Here is a 19,341-nt window from a genome sequence, read left to right as displayed (position 1 = left end):
TAGCCATATCAAGTATGTGTCTCTAACGCAGTCTTGTTTAGCCACATCAAGTATGTGTCTCTAACGCAGTCTAGTTTAGCCACATCAAGTATGTGTCTCTAACGCAGTCTTGTTTAGCCACATCAAGTATGTGTCTCTAACGCAGTCTTGTTTAGCCACATCAAGTATGTGTCTCTAACGCAGTCTTGTTTAGCCAGATCAAGCATATGTCTCTAACGCAGTCTAATTTAGCCACATCAAGTATGTGTCTCTAACGCAGTCTTGTTTAGCCACATCAAGTATGTGTCTCTAACGCAGTCTTGTTTAGCCACATCAAGTATGTGTCTCTAACGCAGTCTTGTTTAGCCACATCAAGCATATGTCTCTAACGCAGTCTAGTTTAGCCATATCAAGTATGTGTCTCTAACGCAGTCTTGTTTAGCCATATCAAGTATGTGTCTCTAACGCAGTCTTGTTTAGCCACATCAAGTATGTGTCTCTAACGCAGTCTAGTTTAGCCACATCAAGTATGTGTCTCTAACGCAGTCTTGTTTAGCCACATCAAGTATGTGTCTCTAACGCAGTCTTGTTAAGCCACGTCAAGTATGTGTCTCTAACGCAGTCTTGTTTAGCCAGATCGAGTATGTCTCTCTAACGCAGTCTTGTTTAGCCATATCAAGAATGTGTCCCTATCGAAGTCTTGTTTAGCCGAATCAAGTATGTCTCTCTAACGCAGACTTGTTTAGCCATATCAAGTATGTCTCTCTAACGCAGTCTTGTTTAGCCATATCAAGTATGTCTCTCTAACGCAGTCTAGTTTAGCCACATCAAGTATGTGTCTCTAACGCAGTCTTGTTTAGCCATATCAAGTATGTGTCTCTAACGCAGTCTTGTTTAGCCACATCAAGTATGTGTCTCTAACGCAGTCTTGTTTAGCCATATCAAGTATATGTCTCTAACGCAGTCTTGTTTAGTCATATCAAGTATGTGTCTCTAACGCAGTCTTGTTTAGCCATATCAAGTATGTGTCTCTAACGCAGTCTTGTTTAGCCATATCAAGTATGTGTCTCTAACGCAGTCTAGTTTAGCCACATCAAGTATGTGTCTCTAACGCAGTCTAGTTTAGCCACATCAAGTATGTGCCTCTAACGCAGTCTTGTTTAGCCACATCAAGTATGTGTCTCTAACGCAGTCTAGTTTAGCCACATCAAGTATGTGTCTCTAACGCAGCCATATCACACATGTATCTCAATAACGCAGTGTTGTATAGCCATATCACACATGTATCTCAATAACGCAGTGATATATAGCCATATCACACATGTATCTCAACAACGCAGTGATATATAGCCATATCACACATGTATCTCAACAACGCAGTGTTGTATAGCCATATCACACATGTATCTCAATAACGCAGTGTTGTATAGCCATATCACACATGTATCTCAATAACGCAGTGATATATAGCCATATCACACATGTATCTCAATAACGCAGTGTTGTATAGCCATATCACACATGTATCTCAACAACGCAGTGATGTATAGCCATATCACACATGTATCTCTAAAACGCAGTGCTGTATAGCCATTTCACACATGTATCTCCATAACGCAGTGATGTATAGCCATATCACACATGTATCTCAACAACGCAGTGATGTATAGCCATATCACACATGTATCTCAATAACGCAGTGCTGTATAGCCATTTCACACATGTATCTCAATATTGCAGTGATGTATAGCCATATCACACATGTATCTCAATAACGCAGTGTTGAATAGCCATATCACACATGTATCTCAATAACGCAGTGATGTATAGCCATATCACACATGTATCTCAATATTGCAGTGATGTATAGCCATATCACGCATGTTTCTCTATAACGCAGTGTTAAATAGCCATATCACACATGTATCTCAATAACGCAGTGATGTATAGCCATATCACACATGTTTCTCTATAACGCAGTGTTAAATAGCCATATCACACATGTATCTCTGTAACGCAGTGCTATATGGCCATATCACACATGTATCGCTGTAACGCAGTGCTGTGTGGCCATATCACGTATGTATCTCTGTAACGCAGTGGTGTATTGCCATATCACACATTTATTTCTATTATGCAGTGCTGTATAGCCATATCACACATGTATCTCTGTAACGCAGTGCTGTATAGCCATATCACATATGTATCTCTATAACGCAGTGTTGTATAGCCATATCACACATGCTTCTCTATAACGCAGTGTTGTATAGCCATATCACATATGTATCTATATAACGCAGTGCTGTATAGCCATATCACACATGTTTCTCTATAACACAGTGTTGTATAGCCATATCACACATGTATCTCTATAACGCAGTGCTGTATAGCCATATCACTAGCTGTATCACACACGTATCTCTATATCGCAGTGATGTATAGCCGTATCACACCTGTATCTCTATAACCCAGTGCTGTGTAGCCATATCACACATGTATCTCTATAACGCAGTGCTGTATAGCCATATCACGTATGTCTCTCTGTAACGCAGTGTTGTATAGCCATATTACACATGTATCTCTGTAACGCAGTGTTGTATAGCCATATCACACATGTCTCTCAGTAACGCAGTGCTGTATAGCCGTATTACACATGTATCTCAGTAACGCAGTGCTGTATGGCCATATCACACATGTATCTCTGTAACGCAGTGCTGTAGAGCCATATCACGTATGTCTCTCAGTAACGCAGTGTTGTATAGCCATATCACACATGTATCTCTGTAACGCAGTGTTGTATGGCCATATCACACATGTACCTCAATAACGCAGTGATGTATAGCCATATCACACATGTTTCTCTATTACGCAGTGTTGTATTGCCATATCCCATATGTAACTCTGTAACGCAGTGCTGTATAGCCATATCACTTATGTCTCTCTATAACGCAGTGCTGTATAGCCGTATCACACATGTATCTCTGTAACTCAGTGATGTATAGCCATATCACACATGTATCTCAATAACGCAGTGATGTATAGCCATATCTCACATGTTTCTCTATAACGCAGTGTTGTATAGCCATATCCGATATGTTTCTCTATGACGCATTGCTGTACAGCCGTGTCACATATGTATCTCTATAACGCAGTGCTGTATAGTCATATCACACATGTATCTCTATAACGCAGTGTTGTATAGCCATATCCCATATGTATCTCTATAACGCAGTGCTGTATAGCCATGTCAAATATGTATCTCTGTAACGCAATGCTGTATACCCATATCACGTATGTCTCTCTGTAACACAGTGCTGTATAGCCATATCACATAAGAAACTCTATAATGCAGTGTTGATTAGCCATATCACACATGTATCTCAATAACGCAGTGCTGTATAGCCATATCACTAATGCATCCCTCTGTAACGCAGTGCTTTTTAGCCATATCACGTATGTCTCTCTGTAACGCAGTGCTGTATATCCATATCACGTATGTCTCTCTGTAACGCAGTGCTGTATAGCCATATCACACATGCATCCCTCTGTAACGCAGCGCTTTTTAGCAATATCACATATGTCTCTCTGTAACGCAGTGCTGTATAGCCATATCACGTATGTCTCTCTGTAACGTAGTGTTGTATGGCCATATCACGTATGCCTCTCTGTAACGTAGTGTTGTATGGCCGTATCACGTATGTCTTTCTGTAACGTAGTGTTGTATGGCCATATCACGTATGCCTCTCTGTAACGTAGTGTTGTATGGCCATATCACGTATGTCTTTCTGTAACGTAGTGTTTTATGTCCGTATCACGTATGTCTCTCTGTAACGTAGTGTTGTATGGCCGTATCACGTATGTCTTTCTGTAACGTAGTGTTGTATGGCCATATCACGTATGTCTCTCTGTAACGTAGTATTGTATGGCCATATCACGTATGCCTCTCTGTAACGTAGTGTTGTATGTCCATATCACGTATGTCTCTCTGTACCGTAGTGTTGTATGGCCGTATGATGTATGTCTCTCTGTAACGTAGTGTTGTATGGCCATATCACGTATGCCTCTCTGTAACGTGGTGTTGTATGGCCATAACACGTATGTTTCTGTAACGCAGTGTTGTGTAGCCATATCACACATGTCTCTCTGTAGCGCAGTGTTGTATTGCCATATCACGTATGTCTCTCGGTAACACAGTGTTGTTTAGTCATGTTACGTATGTCCCGATAACGCTTTGCTGTTTAGCCATATCACGTATGTCTCTCTAACGCAATGGCGTATGGCCATATCACGTTTATCTCTCTAACGTAGTGTTATGTTGCCTCAATGCGTGTATCCTTCTATAGCAAAGTAGTAGTGTCATATCACGTATGTCTCTCTGGAAAGATAACGCAGCGTTGTATTTTCGTATCACTTATGACACTCTAACGCAGTGTTGTTCGTTTGTCTCTCATACGCAGCGTCGTATGGCCGCTTCTAGCACACCGGATAGGCATTTCCGGTAAATTCAGCCGTACTGGAAAACTATTTCTGGCATTCCGGATAGGCATTTCCGGTTAATCAAGCCGTGCTGGAAAACTCTTTCTGGCAATCCGGATAGGCATTTCCGGTTAATCAAGCCGTGCTGAAAAACTCTCTCTCGCACGGTTAGATGAATCACGCGGGGTGACGCAATACATTTATTTCTTTTTTACTTTGTGTAAACAACCTATTTTCAATCACAATCTGTTTTCGACCGGCACCGAAGAATATGTAAAACACTTTGATTGCGCGTGACTTCCGGTAAAACCCACGCTGATTGTTTACCATAACATCAGATCTGTCAACAAGCTCCGTGTTAAGAAAAATGGACATTCTAGTGGTAAAAAAATAAGGAACACTTGAAGCAACACCATTTTTTTAATTAATGCCAAATTATCCCATTGATTAAGAATGATTTTACGTAAAAGCACTTGTTAAAAATTGTGTTGATTTCGTCTGTCAGATTTTACATATTATGATCAGAACAGATCATTTATTTACCAGAAGATCATAGACCCATGTGGCCGAATATCATACAAAAATGGTGACAAGTACAAAACATGTGTTAATATTCATACATATATATTACCTTTCGTGCACTACAGACAACATATAACATACAAAAACATACAATAACCACAATTTTAACAATACAATTAATGGTATATACACGGCCTCTAAACGCCAGCTCCACCACTTTACGGTGGTGCAAAGAAAAAGAGCTGTCGACACTTCCGTGGTGGAGCTGCGCCCTATGTTTACATGAACAAACGTGAGTATGATTTATATTTTATTTGATGATTTCATTTAACGGACATATTTCGAAAATCGGAGAATGTGGTACCGTGTAAGAACACTTCTTCTGTAGACTGGTTACTATGTCGTTTCAATATTATGCAAACTGTGGTGCCAGGAGCTTTTCTCCCGAATCGGACTTGTGCATATTTTGAGATCTGATTGCATAGCAAGTATATTTCGGTTCTTACACACCCCGTAAGAACATTCTCACGCATGCAAACATAACTGTTATGTATAGTACCTATGCCGGAACACAACAAAGCTAATAAACACTTCTTAAAAAGGAAAAATGCACATATTTATAAAAGTGGTGGCGCTGTTGCCCTAGTGGTGGCGCTATCGAGTATGTTTTCGCTTGAAGTAAATAAAAAGTTTACGCTTAAATTGCAATTAATACAACCGTTGCTTTGTTTATCATTCATTGAACATTATGTTGGTTATGCATACTACTTGCGGAAACAAAACTCTTCGCGAACTACCTTAACCTTACTGAAAACTATTTCGAAAACAAACGGCTATGTGCTGTTAATTTTTACCATAGAACTATAAGTATTTATCATGTGTAAGTAAAGCTTATGAACATCTCATATATACTAAACCAATTTCCAATCTACAAGTCCCTATTATGTAGTATTATGATTATATTTAAAAATAAAACGTATTATAATACAATGTTAAAAGAAAAGCAGAATATTTCATACTTAAATGGAAAAAAAAATGTCAATATATTAAACATACAGACGAAACCCGTTAGCTCGAGCTCCCAGGGACCGGCGAAAGTACCTCGAACATGTATGTTTAACAGCTACGCTGTAGTGGATACTCATCGCTATTTTATGTTATTGACCCGAATTGAGAGGATAATAAAAAGTTGTTGATTGGGGAAAAATTGTTCTTGTTTAGCGTGCGAGTTCTCAAAAAGACACGCATCCTGGTTGTTTAATATAACATATATGGTAATATCCTGATTAAAACTAATGGAAATGTTATTTTGGGTATATACTTTTCTTGTTTCTTGACTAGCAGAAATTATTTCGTCATTTGATTGGCGAGCGCAGTCATTAAATTATTCGTTACATGACTTGAAATACCGAAAGTCTCCAACGTTTTGCCGAACAAGTGTGGAAACGGCAATTGTGAACGAAAAGTTATATTTACTGATAAGTTAATATGTATTTTTTGGCAATCAATGTAAAATGAATTAAACTAATCAGTGAATGCTGGACAAGGTTGGAACTGAAATATATGGATATCTATTCTACTTTCGAAAAATGACACAATTAGGTCAAAATTGTGAGTTTTTGACCATTATTTTGTGCTTTTTATTCCTTTGAAGATATTATTTCGGCACACTTTGATGCACCAAAGCAGAATACTAGCAGACAGTGTAGCAAGCATGCCTCTGCATTATTCTAAATAATAGATGTGTTATACGGAATTCTTCAAATCAAGGATTTCCCATATCAAAAATCGTAACAAAATATGTCGACATACACGCACGTATTTGGACAAGCCACTGCAATAGTTAAACTGGATGATCAACTAGTTATTACCATTTCGTCAAGCGTAAATGACCAATTCTGCTGTTGAGCTGGGAGTAATAAAGATTTTTCGATCCTGTTGCTGAAAAAACCTCCTTGATGCGAATTAAGTTACATCTAAGTATGTATAAAAATAAAGTGTATAGTCCATGGTTACTAGTTCTACACACGGAATATTAGTTTGTATTATCATTTCTACTGATGCAGCATGCATCAGCGCACTTAGCTATGAGACCATATACTGTTTGTAGTAAATTTGAACTTATTATGTTAATGATACTTAATCATTATGTTTAAATACCTTTATCAATACATCCTTTTACCAGCAACATTTCCATGTGTTGATCTTTTACGTGTTTTTGCACATATTCATACAATTGGGTTCATTGAGGAAGAAACCGTATGTATAAGTATGTGCATATTCTAAATTCAATTACATTTTAATTCCGTTTGACTTCCGCTTGCAGTGTTACAATGACATGCCGGGAAGTTGAATTGCATACATTTTTCGTGTCATTTATTCCATGTTACTCACGGTTAGTGTAAAATCAATCCATATGATTAAGTAAATCATTCCATGGACAGCTTAACTAAATATCTGCTTTTGCTGAATAATTTCACTGGATTCCTGAACTTGCATAAAATTCATACTAATTCCTTGTTTGTTGTGTTCTTCGTAAAATCTAACATGGCTGCTGTTTTTATTCGACCGGTGTCCGAAAATGGTACATGATAAAGCTGGCGTCACAGTAGACTTACAGTAGTCGTCCGCAACACGATCTGAATATTTGGAAACTTCTATATCGCTCATGTACATGGCATTGTAGCAACAAAAACTTTTCAATTGGTCGAATTGTTTAAATCCGAACATCATTACACAAATAACGTCTGAACGTTGAATGATTCGATAATGTATAGTTGGAAATTCTTTTTTGGGCGGATTCGCAATTCACTTTTCTTTTTTTTTCTTTTTATTCATTTTTATTTGTGCATTACTAGTACGTTTGATTTAAATATATATATAAAAAAGAGATTCAACATTTACAGATGAAAAACACTGCCGATAAAAAAAAAAATCAACCTTAATTTATTAAGAGTTTTCTTCAAGAGTTTGAAAACAACTTGGCCTCGTTAAAAGATGAGTGGTGCGGCGTTTCAGCCTGCTCAAATTCCCATGTAATCTTTTCAAAAGCGGTTTGAGTTTTAGCAACACCCCTTAAAAAGATATACATCTCTAATAGTTACTGGTGGCGTCTCTTATAGAAACTGGTGGCGTCTCTAATAGTTACTGGTTGCGTATCTAATAGTTACTGGTGGGGTATCTAATAGTTACTTGTGGCGTCTCTTATAGAAACTGATGGCGTCTCTCATAGTTATTGGTTGCGTATCTAATAGTTACTGGTGGGGTATCTAATAGTTACTTGTGGCGTCTCTTATAGAAACTGGTGGCGTCTCTTATAGTTACTGGTGGCGTCTCTAATAGTTACTGGTGGCGTATCTAATAGTTACTTGTGGCGTCTCTTATAGAAACTAGTGGCGTCTCTTATAGTTACTGGTGGCGTCTCTTATAGAAACTGGTGGCGTCTCTAATAGTTACTGGTGGCGGCTCTAATAGTTACTGGTGGCGTCTCTTATAGAAACTGGTGGCGTCTCTAATAGTTATTGGTGGCGTATCTAATAGTTACTGGTGGCGTCTCTTATAGAAACTGGTGGTGTCTCTACTAGTTACTGGTGGCGTATCTAATAGTTACTGGTGGCGTATCTAATAGTTACTGGTGGCGTCTCTAATAGTTACTGGTGGCGTATCTAATAATTACTTGTGGCGTCTCTTATAGAAACTGGTGGCGTCTCTTATGGTTACCCGTGGTGTCTCGTATAGAAACTGTTGGCGTCTTTTATAAAAACTGGTGGCGTCTCTTATAGTTACTGGTGGCGTCTCTTATAGAAACTGGTGGCGTCTCTAATAGTTACTGGTGGCGTCACTTATAGTAACTGGTGGCGTCTCTTATACAAACTGGTGGCGTCTCTAATAGTTACTGGTGGCGTATCTAATAGAAACTGGTGGCGTCTCTTATAGTTACTCGTGGCGTCTCTTATAGAAACTGGTGGTGTCTCTTATAGTTACTCGTGGCGTCTCTTATAGAAACTGGTGGCGTCTCTTATGGTTACCCGTGGCGTCTCGTATGAAACTGGTGGCGTCTTTTATAAAAACTGGTGGCGTCTCTTATAGTTACTGGTGGCGTCTCGTATGAAACTGGTGGCGTCTTTTATAAAAACTGGTGGCGTCTCTTATAGTTACTGGTGGCGTCTCTCATAGAAACTGGTGGCGTCTCTTATAGTTACTCTTGGCGTCTCTTATAGTTACTGGTGGCGTCTCTTATAGAAACTGGTGGCGTCTCTTATAGTTACTCGTGGCGTCTCTTATAGAAACTGGTGGCGTCTCTTATAGTTACTTGTGGCGTCTCTTATAGAAACTGGTGGCGTCTCTTAAAGTTACTGGTGGCGTCTCTTATAGTTACTTGTGGAGTCTCTTATAGAAACTTGTGGCGTCTCTTAAAGTTACACGTGGCGTCTCTTAAAGTTACTGGTGGCGTCTCTAAAAGTAACTCGTGGAGTCTCTTATCGAAACTTGTGGCGTCTCTAATAGAAATTCGACGCGTCTCTAATAGAAATTCGACGCGTCTCTAATAGTTACTCGTGGCGTCTCTAATAGTAACTCGTGACGTCTCTTATATTTACTGGTGGCGTCTCAAATAGTTACTCGTGGCGTCTCTTTTAGTTACTGGTGGCGTCTCAGGTGGTGACTCGTGGCGTCTCTTAAAGTAAGTGGTGACGTTTGCAATAGTTACTCGTGGCGTCTCTTATAGAACCTGGTGGCGTCGCTAATAGTTATTCGTGGTGTCTCTAATTACTCGTACGGGTACGTGCACTTGTGGGCTTCCTTTTTGCACTACGTGAATGTGTACATTGTACACGTTTATAAATAGTAACCGGCTTTTCCCAATATCGATACCAGCTATTGAGTTTTAGCAACACCCCTTAAAAAGATATACATCTCTAATAGTTACTCGTGGCGTCTCTAATAGTAACTCATGGCGTCTCTTATAGAAACTGGTGGCGTCTCTAATAGTTACTGGTGGCGTCCCTTATAGTTACTTGTGGCGTCTCTTAAAGTTACTGGTGGCGTCTCTGATAGTAACTCGTGGCGTCTCTACAGGTAAATCGTGGAGTCTCTTGTAGTAACTAGTGGCGTCTCTAATATATATTCGAAGCTTCTCTTATAGTAACTCGTGGCGTCTCTAATAGTTACTCGTGGCGTCTCTAATAGTAACTCGTAGAGTCTCTAATAGTTACTCGTGGCGTCTCTTATAGAAACTGGTGGCGTCTCTTATAGTTACTCGTGGCGTCTCTTATAGTTACTTGTGGCGTCTTTTAAAGTTACTCGTAGCGTCTCTGATAGTAACTCGTGGCGTCTCTAAAAGTAACTCGAGGAGTCTCTTATAGTAACTCGTGGCGTCTCTAATAGATATTCGAAGCGTCTCTTACAGTAACTCGTGGCGTCTCTAATAGTTACTCGTGGCGTCTCTAATAGTAACTCGTGGCGTCTCTTATATTTACTGGTGGCGTCTCAAATAGTAACTCGTAGCGTCTCTTTTAGTTACTGGTGGCGTCTCAAATAGTGACTCGTTGCGTCTCTTATAGTAAGTGGTGGCGTCTCTAATAGTAACTCATGGTGTCTCTTATAGAACCTGGTGGCGTCGCTAATAGTAAGTGTTGGCGTCTTTTATAGTTACACGTGGCGGCTCTTAAAGTTACTCGTGGGGTCTCTTAAAGTAGCTCGTGGCATCTCTAATTGCTATTCATGGTAGCTCTTATAGTCACTCGTGGCGTCTGTTATAGCTACTCTTGGCGTCTCTAATAGTTATTCGTTAAATTCAAATAGTTTCTCGTGACATCTCTAATAGTTTCTCGTGTCATCTCTCAAAGTCCTGACATTTATAATAATTACTCGTGACACGAATAAATGATACAGACATTATATGTAAACTAGCAAACGCATATTGCCAATAAATAATTATAAAAGTATGTATGGCACTTGGCATGGTGTACTTTCATTCTTATTGTATGTTCCACTGTATCGCCTAGCATATTGTGTATTTAGAGGGTTGTAGGACCGTCTTGTGTTTACGTTTATTACATGTGTTTTTGTGTATTTGTACATTGCAGTGCTTAGATAGCTAGAATCCGTCAAATCAATGTCACATACCAATGAACAAACACATTGAATTCTTGATTATTTTGATTTACTGCCCAAAATTAAATATCTTGTTACCTTGATAGCAATATTGAACGGCTTTCATAGAAATTGTAACCGCATCCTCGTCTCCTTGACAGCAGACGCGTGGAGTTAAGTGGCAACATGTTTGGCAATTCATTTTAAAATGTTTTATCAATATTTTATGTGAAAATAAAATACATCAATTTGCAACAATATAATCAGTTATGTGAGAATAAATAGCCCGTTGGTTGTGTTTTATGACTAACATTTTTTTCGCTTCCAGATTAGTTTAAATAAGCTTCTCGGTCTACATTTAGCTGGTCATCTGAGTAATCAACATATATCACCAGGGGATCTTAGCCACACTTGGGAATGATTCGTCCATATATCAACTATAACAAAATATAATAACGGCCTATAACAAAATATAATAACGGCCGTTATTATATTTTGTTATAGTTGATTGTCCGATTAGCGCAGTAGTTAGAGCACTCGTATCTCACCAAGACTTCCGGGATTGATTCCCGGCATTGGCGCGTGTGAGTTTGGTTTGTGGTTACCAAGCCGGACAAGTTGGTTTCCCTCGGGTACTCCGGTTTCAACAGCACCATACCAAACTCTCGTGTAACATCGTGACAACATTTGATTAATATAATTAATTAGGTGCTTTCATATTGGCCGAGTTATTTGACCGAGGTCAGCAGTGTTGATCTGAGCCCTTCGGGCCAATTCTGCTGAACGATGGCAAAGAACTCGGCTAATCTGTAATCATCCAATTAATTAGTATGTTATTGATTGACTATAACGTATGTTACCACAGTTACTACCTCACCGTATGTTTGAAGCTTATTTCCAATTTTCATTCATGAATTCTGCTTTTCTGGACTAGGCTTTGCTTGTATTGACAAGCATCTATGGTAGTGACATCTCACAGACTATTGAATTAAACCAAATGTACACAATGAAGTTCTAAGGATTTAATGAAAATGGTCCATTTTTGAGTCTCGTTTTTGGTGTGTTTAGTGGCCAATAAAAACGGCAGAATCCTGTATTGGCCGACTTTGGTCCATATTGGGCGAGGTTTGGCACATAAAATAAAATTATTATCGTCGATTATAATGTATAAGAGCTATAATTGTTCCAGTATGGCGTCCAATACGTCATTCTTAACTACAGTCGAAACTCGTTATGTCGACTATGTCGGGACCTAGGAAAAAAGGTGGAGATATCGAACATTCGACACATACGAACATTCGACACATCCGAATTACTAAAAATATATCAAAGAGTTCCAGCGAAAAAATACATTTTGACTTTCCATGCTAAACTGTGGTTGGAGAAAAAGAATCTAGCATGGTAAACCTCGTTTCTGCAAAACACCCTACACTCGGGTTGGGATAAACCTATCTTGCACTCTTGGCCATGGAAGATACCTATAATCTTACACGAGCGGCCATGGTAGATACTTATAATCTAACACGAGCGGCCATGGAAGATACTTATAATCTTACACGAGCGGCCATGGAAGATATTTATAATCTTACACGAGCGGCCATGGAAGATACTTATAATCTTACACGAGCGGCCATAAAAGATACTTATAATCTTACACGAGCGGCCATAGAAGATACTTATAATCTTACACGAGCGGCCATAGAAGATACTTATAATCTTACACGAGCGGCCATAGAAGATACTTATAATCTTACACGAGCGGCCATGGAAGATACTTATAATCTTACACGAGCGGCCATAGAAGATACTTATAATCTTACACGAGCGGCCATGGAAGATACTTATAATCTAACACGGGCGGCCATGGAAGATACTTATTATCTTACACGAGCGGCCATGGAAGATACTTATAATCAAACACGAGCGGCCATGGAAGATACTTATAATATTACACGAGCGGCCATGGAATAAAATATTCATGTTTTATACAAGACCAATAAACACGAGCTTGAGCAATAAAAGTCCCTTTCATCAAAAACATAAACGACCAACTTTAATTATTCACACTTACCCATTATCCTTAAATCATTACAGTTTGTGTTATTTTGACACGCACGGTAATTTAGCGACATGCCGCAAACCGTCATGAATATTTTCGCCCCTACAACTCGGCCATATATCAAAATGTTGTAATAATTTATTAGCAATCGTTGCAAAAATTGTTTAATCCAATTATTGTTATACGATATAATTTTGATGTTTCAGTGCAAAAATCGTGGTGTAGGTTCTTCTGTTTGAAATATAGCCGGGATTCTTTGATTCTGTGTTGTTGTTTGGCTCTGTGTTTCAAATACGTGTTCACAATTATTGTCTCTGTACCAATAATTTCAGAACTCACATGGACCTAACCAGGAAACAATCAAGGGCGGTGTTTGAATCTTTGCGTGGGTAAGGCTAAAATTGGTGTTTGCCTCTTTGCGTGTTAAAGGTCAAGGTTGGTGTTTGCATCTTTGTGTGGGTAATGTCTAGGTTGGTGTTTGCATCTTTGTGCGGGTAAGGCCAAGGTTGGAGTTTGTATCTTTGTGCGGGTAAGGCCGAGGTTGGTGTTTGCATCTTTGTGTGGGTATGGCCGAGGTTGGTGTTTGTATCTTTGTGTGGGTGAGGCCAAGGTTGGTGTGTGTATCGTTGCATGGGTAAGGCAAAGGCTGGTGTTTGTATCTGTGTGTGGGTAAGGCCAAAGTTGGTGTTTGATTTTTTGTGTTGGTAAGGCCAAGGTTGGTGTTTGCATCTTTGTGTGGGTAATGTCTAGGTTGGTGTTTGCATCTTTGTGCGGGTAAGGCCAAGGTTGGAGTTTGTATCTTTGTGCGGGTAAGGCCGAGGTTGGTGTTTGCATCTTTGTGTGGGTATGGCCGAGGTTGGTGTTTGTATCTTTGTGTGGGTGAGGCCAAGGTTGGTGTGTGTATCGTTGCATGGGTAAGGCAAAGGCTGGTGTTTGTATCTGTGTGTGGGTAAGGCCAAGGTTGGTGTTTGTGTTTTGTGTTGGTAAGGCCAAGGTTGGTGTTTGTATCTTTGTGGGGGTAAGGCAAAGGTTGGAGTTTGTATCTTTGTGCGGGTAAGGCCGAGGTTGGTGTTTGCATCTTTGTGTGGGTATGGCCGAGGTTGATGTTTGTATCTTTGTGTGGGTGAGGCCAAGGTTGGTGTTTGTATCGTTGCATGGGTAAGGCAAAGGCTGGTGTTTGTATCTGTGTGTGGGTAAGGCCAAGGTTGGTGTTTGTGTTTTGTGTTGGTAAGGCCACGGTTGGTGTTTGTATCTTTGTGCGGGTAAGCCCAAGGTTGGTGTTTGTTTTTTTGTGCAGGTAAGGCCGAGGTTGGTGGTTGCATCTTTGCATGGGTAAGGCAAAGGCTGGTGTTTGCATCTTTGCGTGGGTAAGGCAGAGGTTGGTGTTTGCATCTTTGTGCGGGTAAGGCAAAGGTTGGTGTTTGCATCTTTGTGTGGGTAATGTCTAGGTTGGTGTTTGCATCTTTGTGCGGGTAAGGCCAAGGTTGGAGTTTGTATCTTTGTGCGGGTAAGGCCGAGGTTGGTGTTTGCATCTTTGTGTGGGTATGGCCGAGGTTGGTGTTTGTATCTTTGTGTGGGTGAGGCCAAGGTTGGTGTGTGTATCGTTGCATGGGTAAGGCAAAGGCTGGTATTTGTATCTGTGTGTGGGTAAGGCCAAAGTTGGTGTTTGATTTTTTGTGTTGGTAAGGCCAAGGTTGGTGTTTGCATCTTTGTGTGGGTAATGTCTAGGTTGGTGTTTGCATCTTTGTGCGGGTAAGGCCAAGGTTGGAGTTTGTATCTTTGTGCGGGTAAGGCCGAGGTTGGTGTTTGCATCTTTGTGTGGGTATGGCCGAGGTTGGTGTTTGTATCTTTGTGTGGGTGAGGCCAAGGTTGGTGTGTGTATCGTTGCATGGGTAAGGCAAAGGCTGGTGTTTGTATCTGTGTGTGGGTAAGGCCAAAGTTGGTGTTTGATTTTTTGTGTTGGTAAGGCCAAGGTTGGTGTTTGTATCTTTGTGCGGGTAAGGCAAAGGTTGGAGTTTGTATCTTTGTGCGGGTAAGGCCGAGGTTGGTGTTTGCATCTTTGTGTGGGTATGGCCGAGGTTGGTGTTTGTATCTTTGTGTGGGTGAGGCCGAGGTTGGTGTTTGCATCTTTGTGTGGGTAATGTCTAGGTTGGTGTTTGCATCTTTGTGCGGGTAAGGCCAAGGTTGGTGGGGTTTTTTTTGTGTTGGTAAGGCCAAGGTTGGTGTTTGTATCTTTGTGCGGGTAAGACAAAGGTTGGAGTTTGTATCTTTGTGCGGGTAAGGCCGAGGTTGGTGTTTGCATCTTTGTGTGGGTATGGCCGAGGTTGGTGTTTGTATCTTTATGTGGGTGAGGCCAAGGTTGGTGTTTGTATCGTTGCATGGGTAAGGCAAAGGCTGGTGTTTGTATCTGTGTGTGGGTAAGGCCAAGGTTGGTGTTTGTTTTTTGTGTTGGTAAGGCCAAGGTTGGTGTTTGTATCTTTGTGCGGGTAAGGCCAAGGTTGGTGTTTGTATTTTTGTGCGGGTAAGGCCGAGGTTGGTGGTTGCATCTTTGCATGGGTAAGGCAAAGGCTGGTGTTTGCATCTTTGCGTGGGTAAGGCAGAGGTTGGTGTTTGCATCTTTGCCCGGGTAAGGCAAAGGTTGGTGTTTGTTTCTTTGTGTGGGTTAGGCCAAGGTTGGTGTTTGTCACTTTTTACGAATAAGGCCAAGAATGCCGTTTGCATCTTTGTGTGGGTAAGGCAAGGGTTGGTGTTTGTTTCTTTGTGTTGGTTAGGCCAAGGTTGTTGTTTGTAACTTTTTGCGAATAAGGCCAAGGTTGGTGGTTGCATCTTTTGCGGGTAAGGCCGAGGTTGGTGTTTATAATTTTGTGTGGGTAAGACCAAGGTTGGTGTTTGTAACTTTTTGCGAATAAGGCCAAGGTTGCTGTTTGCATCATTACAAGGGTAAGGCCAAAATTGGTGTTTGTTTTTTTTGTGTGGGTTAGGCTAAGGTTGGTGTTAATAACTTTGTGCGGGTAAGGCAGAGGTTGGTGTTTGCTTTTTTGCGTGTGTAAGGCAAAGGTTGGTGTTTGCATATTTGCGTGGGTAAGGCAAAGGTTGGTGTTTGCATCTTTGCGTGGATAGGACAAAGGCTAGTGTTAGCTTCTTTGCCCGGGTAAGACAAAGGTTGGTGTCTGCATTTTTGCGTGGGTAAGGCAAAGGTTGGTGGTTGCATCTTTGCGTGGGTAAGGCAAAGGTTGGTGTTTGCATCTCTTTGTTGGTAAGAGCAAGGTTGGTGTGGGTTATGTCAAGGTTTGTGTTTGTATCTTTGCATGGGCAAGGCCAAAGTTTTTGCTTGCATCTTTTTGTGGGTAAGGCCAAGGTTGGTGTCTGTTTCTCTTTGTGGGTAAGGCCAAGGTTGGTGTCTGTTTCTCTTTGTGGGTAAGGCCAAGGTTGTTGTCTGTTTCTCTTTGTGGGTAAGGCCAAGGTTGGTGTCTGTTTCTCTTTGTGGGTAAGGCCAAGGTTGGTGTCTGTTTCTTTTTGTGGGTAAGGCCAAGGTTGGTGTCTGTTTCTCTTTGTGGGTAAGGCCAAGGTTGGTGTCTGTTTCTTTTTGTGGGTAAGGCCAAGGTTGGTGTCTGTTTCTCTTTGTGGGTAAGGCCAAGGTTGGTGTCTGTTTCTTTTTGTGGGTAAGGCCAAGGTTGGTGTCTGTTTCTCTTTGTGGGTAAGGCCAAGGTTGGTGTCTGTTTCTCTTTGTAGGTAAGGCCAAGGTTGGTGTCTGTTTCTCTTTGTGGGTAAGGCCAAGGTTGGTGTCTGTTTCTTTTTGTGGGTAAGGCCAAGGTTGGTGTCTGTTTCTCTTTGTGGGTAAGGCCAAGGTTGGTGTCTGTTTCTTTTTGTGGGTAAGGCCAAGGTTGGTGTCTGTTTCTCTTTGTGGGTAAGGCCAAGGTTGGTGTCTGTTTCTCTTTGTGGGTAAGGCCAAGGTTGGTGTCTGTTTCTCTTTGTGGGTAAGGCCAAGGTTTGTGTTTGTTTCTGTGTGTGGGTAAGGCCAAGGTTGGTGTTTGCATCTTTTTGCGAATAAGGCCAAGGTTGGTGTTTGCATCTCTGTATAGGAAAGGCCAAGGTTGGTGTTTGCATCTTTACGAGGGTAATTTCAACGTTGGTGTTTGCATCTTTACGAGGTAAGGGCCAAGGTTGGTGTTTGTATCTTTGTGTGAGTTAGGCCAAAGTTGGTGTTTGCATCTTCGCCAGGGTAAGGCCAAGGTTTGTGTTGCATCTTTGCCCGGGTAAGGCCGAGGTTTGTGTTGCATCTTTGCCCGGGTAAGGCCGAGGTTGGTGTTGCATCTTTGCCCGGGTAAGGCCGAGGTTTGTGTTGCATCTTTGCCCGGGTAAGGCCGAGGTTGGTGTTGCATCTTTGCCCGGGTAAGGCCGAGGTTGGTGTTGCATCTTTGCCCGGGTAAGGCCTAGGTTGGTGTTGCATCTTTGCCCGGGTAAGGCCGAGGTTTGTGTTGCATCTTTGCCCGGGTAAGGCCGAGGTTTGTGTTGCATCTTTGCCCGGGTAAGGCCGAGGTTGGTGTTGCATCTTTGCCCGGGTAAGGCCGAGGTTTGTGTTGCATCTTTGCCCGGGTAAGGCCGAGGTTTGTGTTGCATCTTTGCCCGGGTAAGGCCGAGGTTTGTGTTGCATCTTTGCCCGGGTAAGGCCGAGGTTTGTGTTGCATCTTTACGAGGGTAATTTCAACGTTGGTGTTTGCATCTTTACGAGGTAAGGGCCAAGGTTGGTGTTTGTATCTTTGTGTGAGTTAGGCCAAAGTTGGTGTTTGCATCTTCGCCAGGGTAAGGCCGAGGTTTGTGTTGCATCTTTGCCCGGGTAAGGCCAAGGTTTGTGTTGCATCTTTGCCCGGGTAAGGCCGAGGTTTGTGTTGCATCTTTGCCCGGGTAAGGCCGAGGTTTGTGTTGCATCTTTGCCCGGGTAAGGCCAAGGTTTGTGTTGCATCTTTGCCCGGGTAAGGCCAAGGTTTGTGTTGCATCTTTGCCCGGGTAAGGCCGAGGTTTGTGTTGCATCTTTGCCCGGGTAAGGCCGAGGTTTGTGTTGCATCTTTGCCCGGGTAAGGCCGAGGTTTGTGTTGCATCTTTGCCCGGGTAAGGCCGAGGTTTGTGTTGCATCTTTGCCCGGGTAAGGCCGAGGTTTGTGTTGCATCTTTGCCCGGGTAAGGCCGAGGTTTGTGTTGCATCTTTGCCCGGGTAAGGCCGAGGTTGGTGTTGCATCTTTGCCCGGGTAAGGCCAAGGTTTGTGTTGCATCTTTGCCCGGGTAAGGCCGAGGTTGGTGATTGTATCTTTTTTACGGTTAAAGCCAAGATTGGTGATTGAAGGAATTGGTACTGACAAAGGCCTCGATAACTTAAATAAATTATGAAATAACAATTGTATACTTTCAGAGGGACATTTTATTTCGTTTTGGTCTTTTTCTGAAATGCCCTCAGACAGAGTATTGACAATCTAAAATAGAGTCTTTCAGTTTTAAAGACATCGACAATACCACAACCATAATACAAGCGTATTTATTTTTCTCACGGCCTTGTACAGTCTCTTCACACCATGATTCAAGGGTTTGAAAACCTTTATAAGGAAATTACTTGAAGGGATTGGTACTGACAAGGCCTCGATAGCTTAATTAAATTATGAATTAACAATTGTAGTATTACACCTTTATATATTGACAATCTAAAATAGAGTCTTTCTTTTTTAAAGACATCGACAATACCAGAACCATCAGTTATATAATATTACTCACTAAATACGTGGTTATAAATGAAGACGATGTCATGTAGTGCTGATGAATCATCGTCAATATTATATCACTACCTTGTTGTTGATTCCAAAGCTCATACTTAAATGCCAAGAGGCAATATTACCACTGTCACTTTATAAAATGCCTTCTCCAGTACAATTTAACTTTACCTTGAGATGTTGATGTTTTATTAGTTTGACAGTCGACGATGTTTTTAGTTTTTGCTTCTTAAACATATTGCTACTACCCTATGGGGTTGTTACCCACAACAATTATAATGTCTGTAACTTTTTATTGCATTACCTCTAATATGCATGATTATAATGTACTATGTCATAAACGAATGTCATTACACATAAAACATACTGCAAAACTAACAAAATGAATGTATAGCAAGAGTTAACAATCAACTCAACTATCGATCTAATGAGTTTGCCACTCTATTTATATTTC

The 19,341-nt window shown here is 41.1% G+C and overlaps 1 protein-coding gene across 1 annotated transcript; it reads right to left on the bottom strand.

Annotated features, from left to right (window-relative positions):
- Positions 1 to 16,407: 16,407 nt before the first annotated feature.
- On the bottom strand, positions 16,408 to 17,166 carry LOC128215150 (uncharacterized). Its single transcript, XM_052921871.1, has one exon. It carries the CDS (start codon positions 17,164 to 17,166, stop codon positions 16,408 to 16,410), a length of 759 nt encoding a protein of 252 aa, XP_052777831.1.
- Between the last annotated feature and the right edge of the window lie 2,175 nt (positions 17,167 to 19,341).

Source organism: Mya arenaria, chromosome 2, assembly GCF_026914265.1.
Source record: "Mya arenaria isolate MELC-2E11 chromosome 2, ASM2691426v1".
NCBI lineage: Eukaryota > Metazoa > Mollusca > Bivalvia > Myida > Myidae > Mya > Mya arenaria.
Note: the sequence above shows the minus strand (reverse complement) of the source record. Positions and strands in the feature narration are given on the sequence as shown.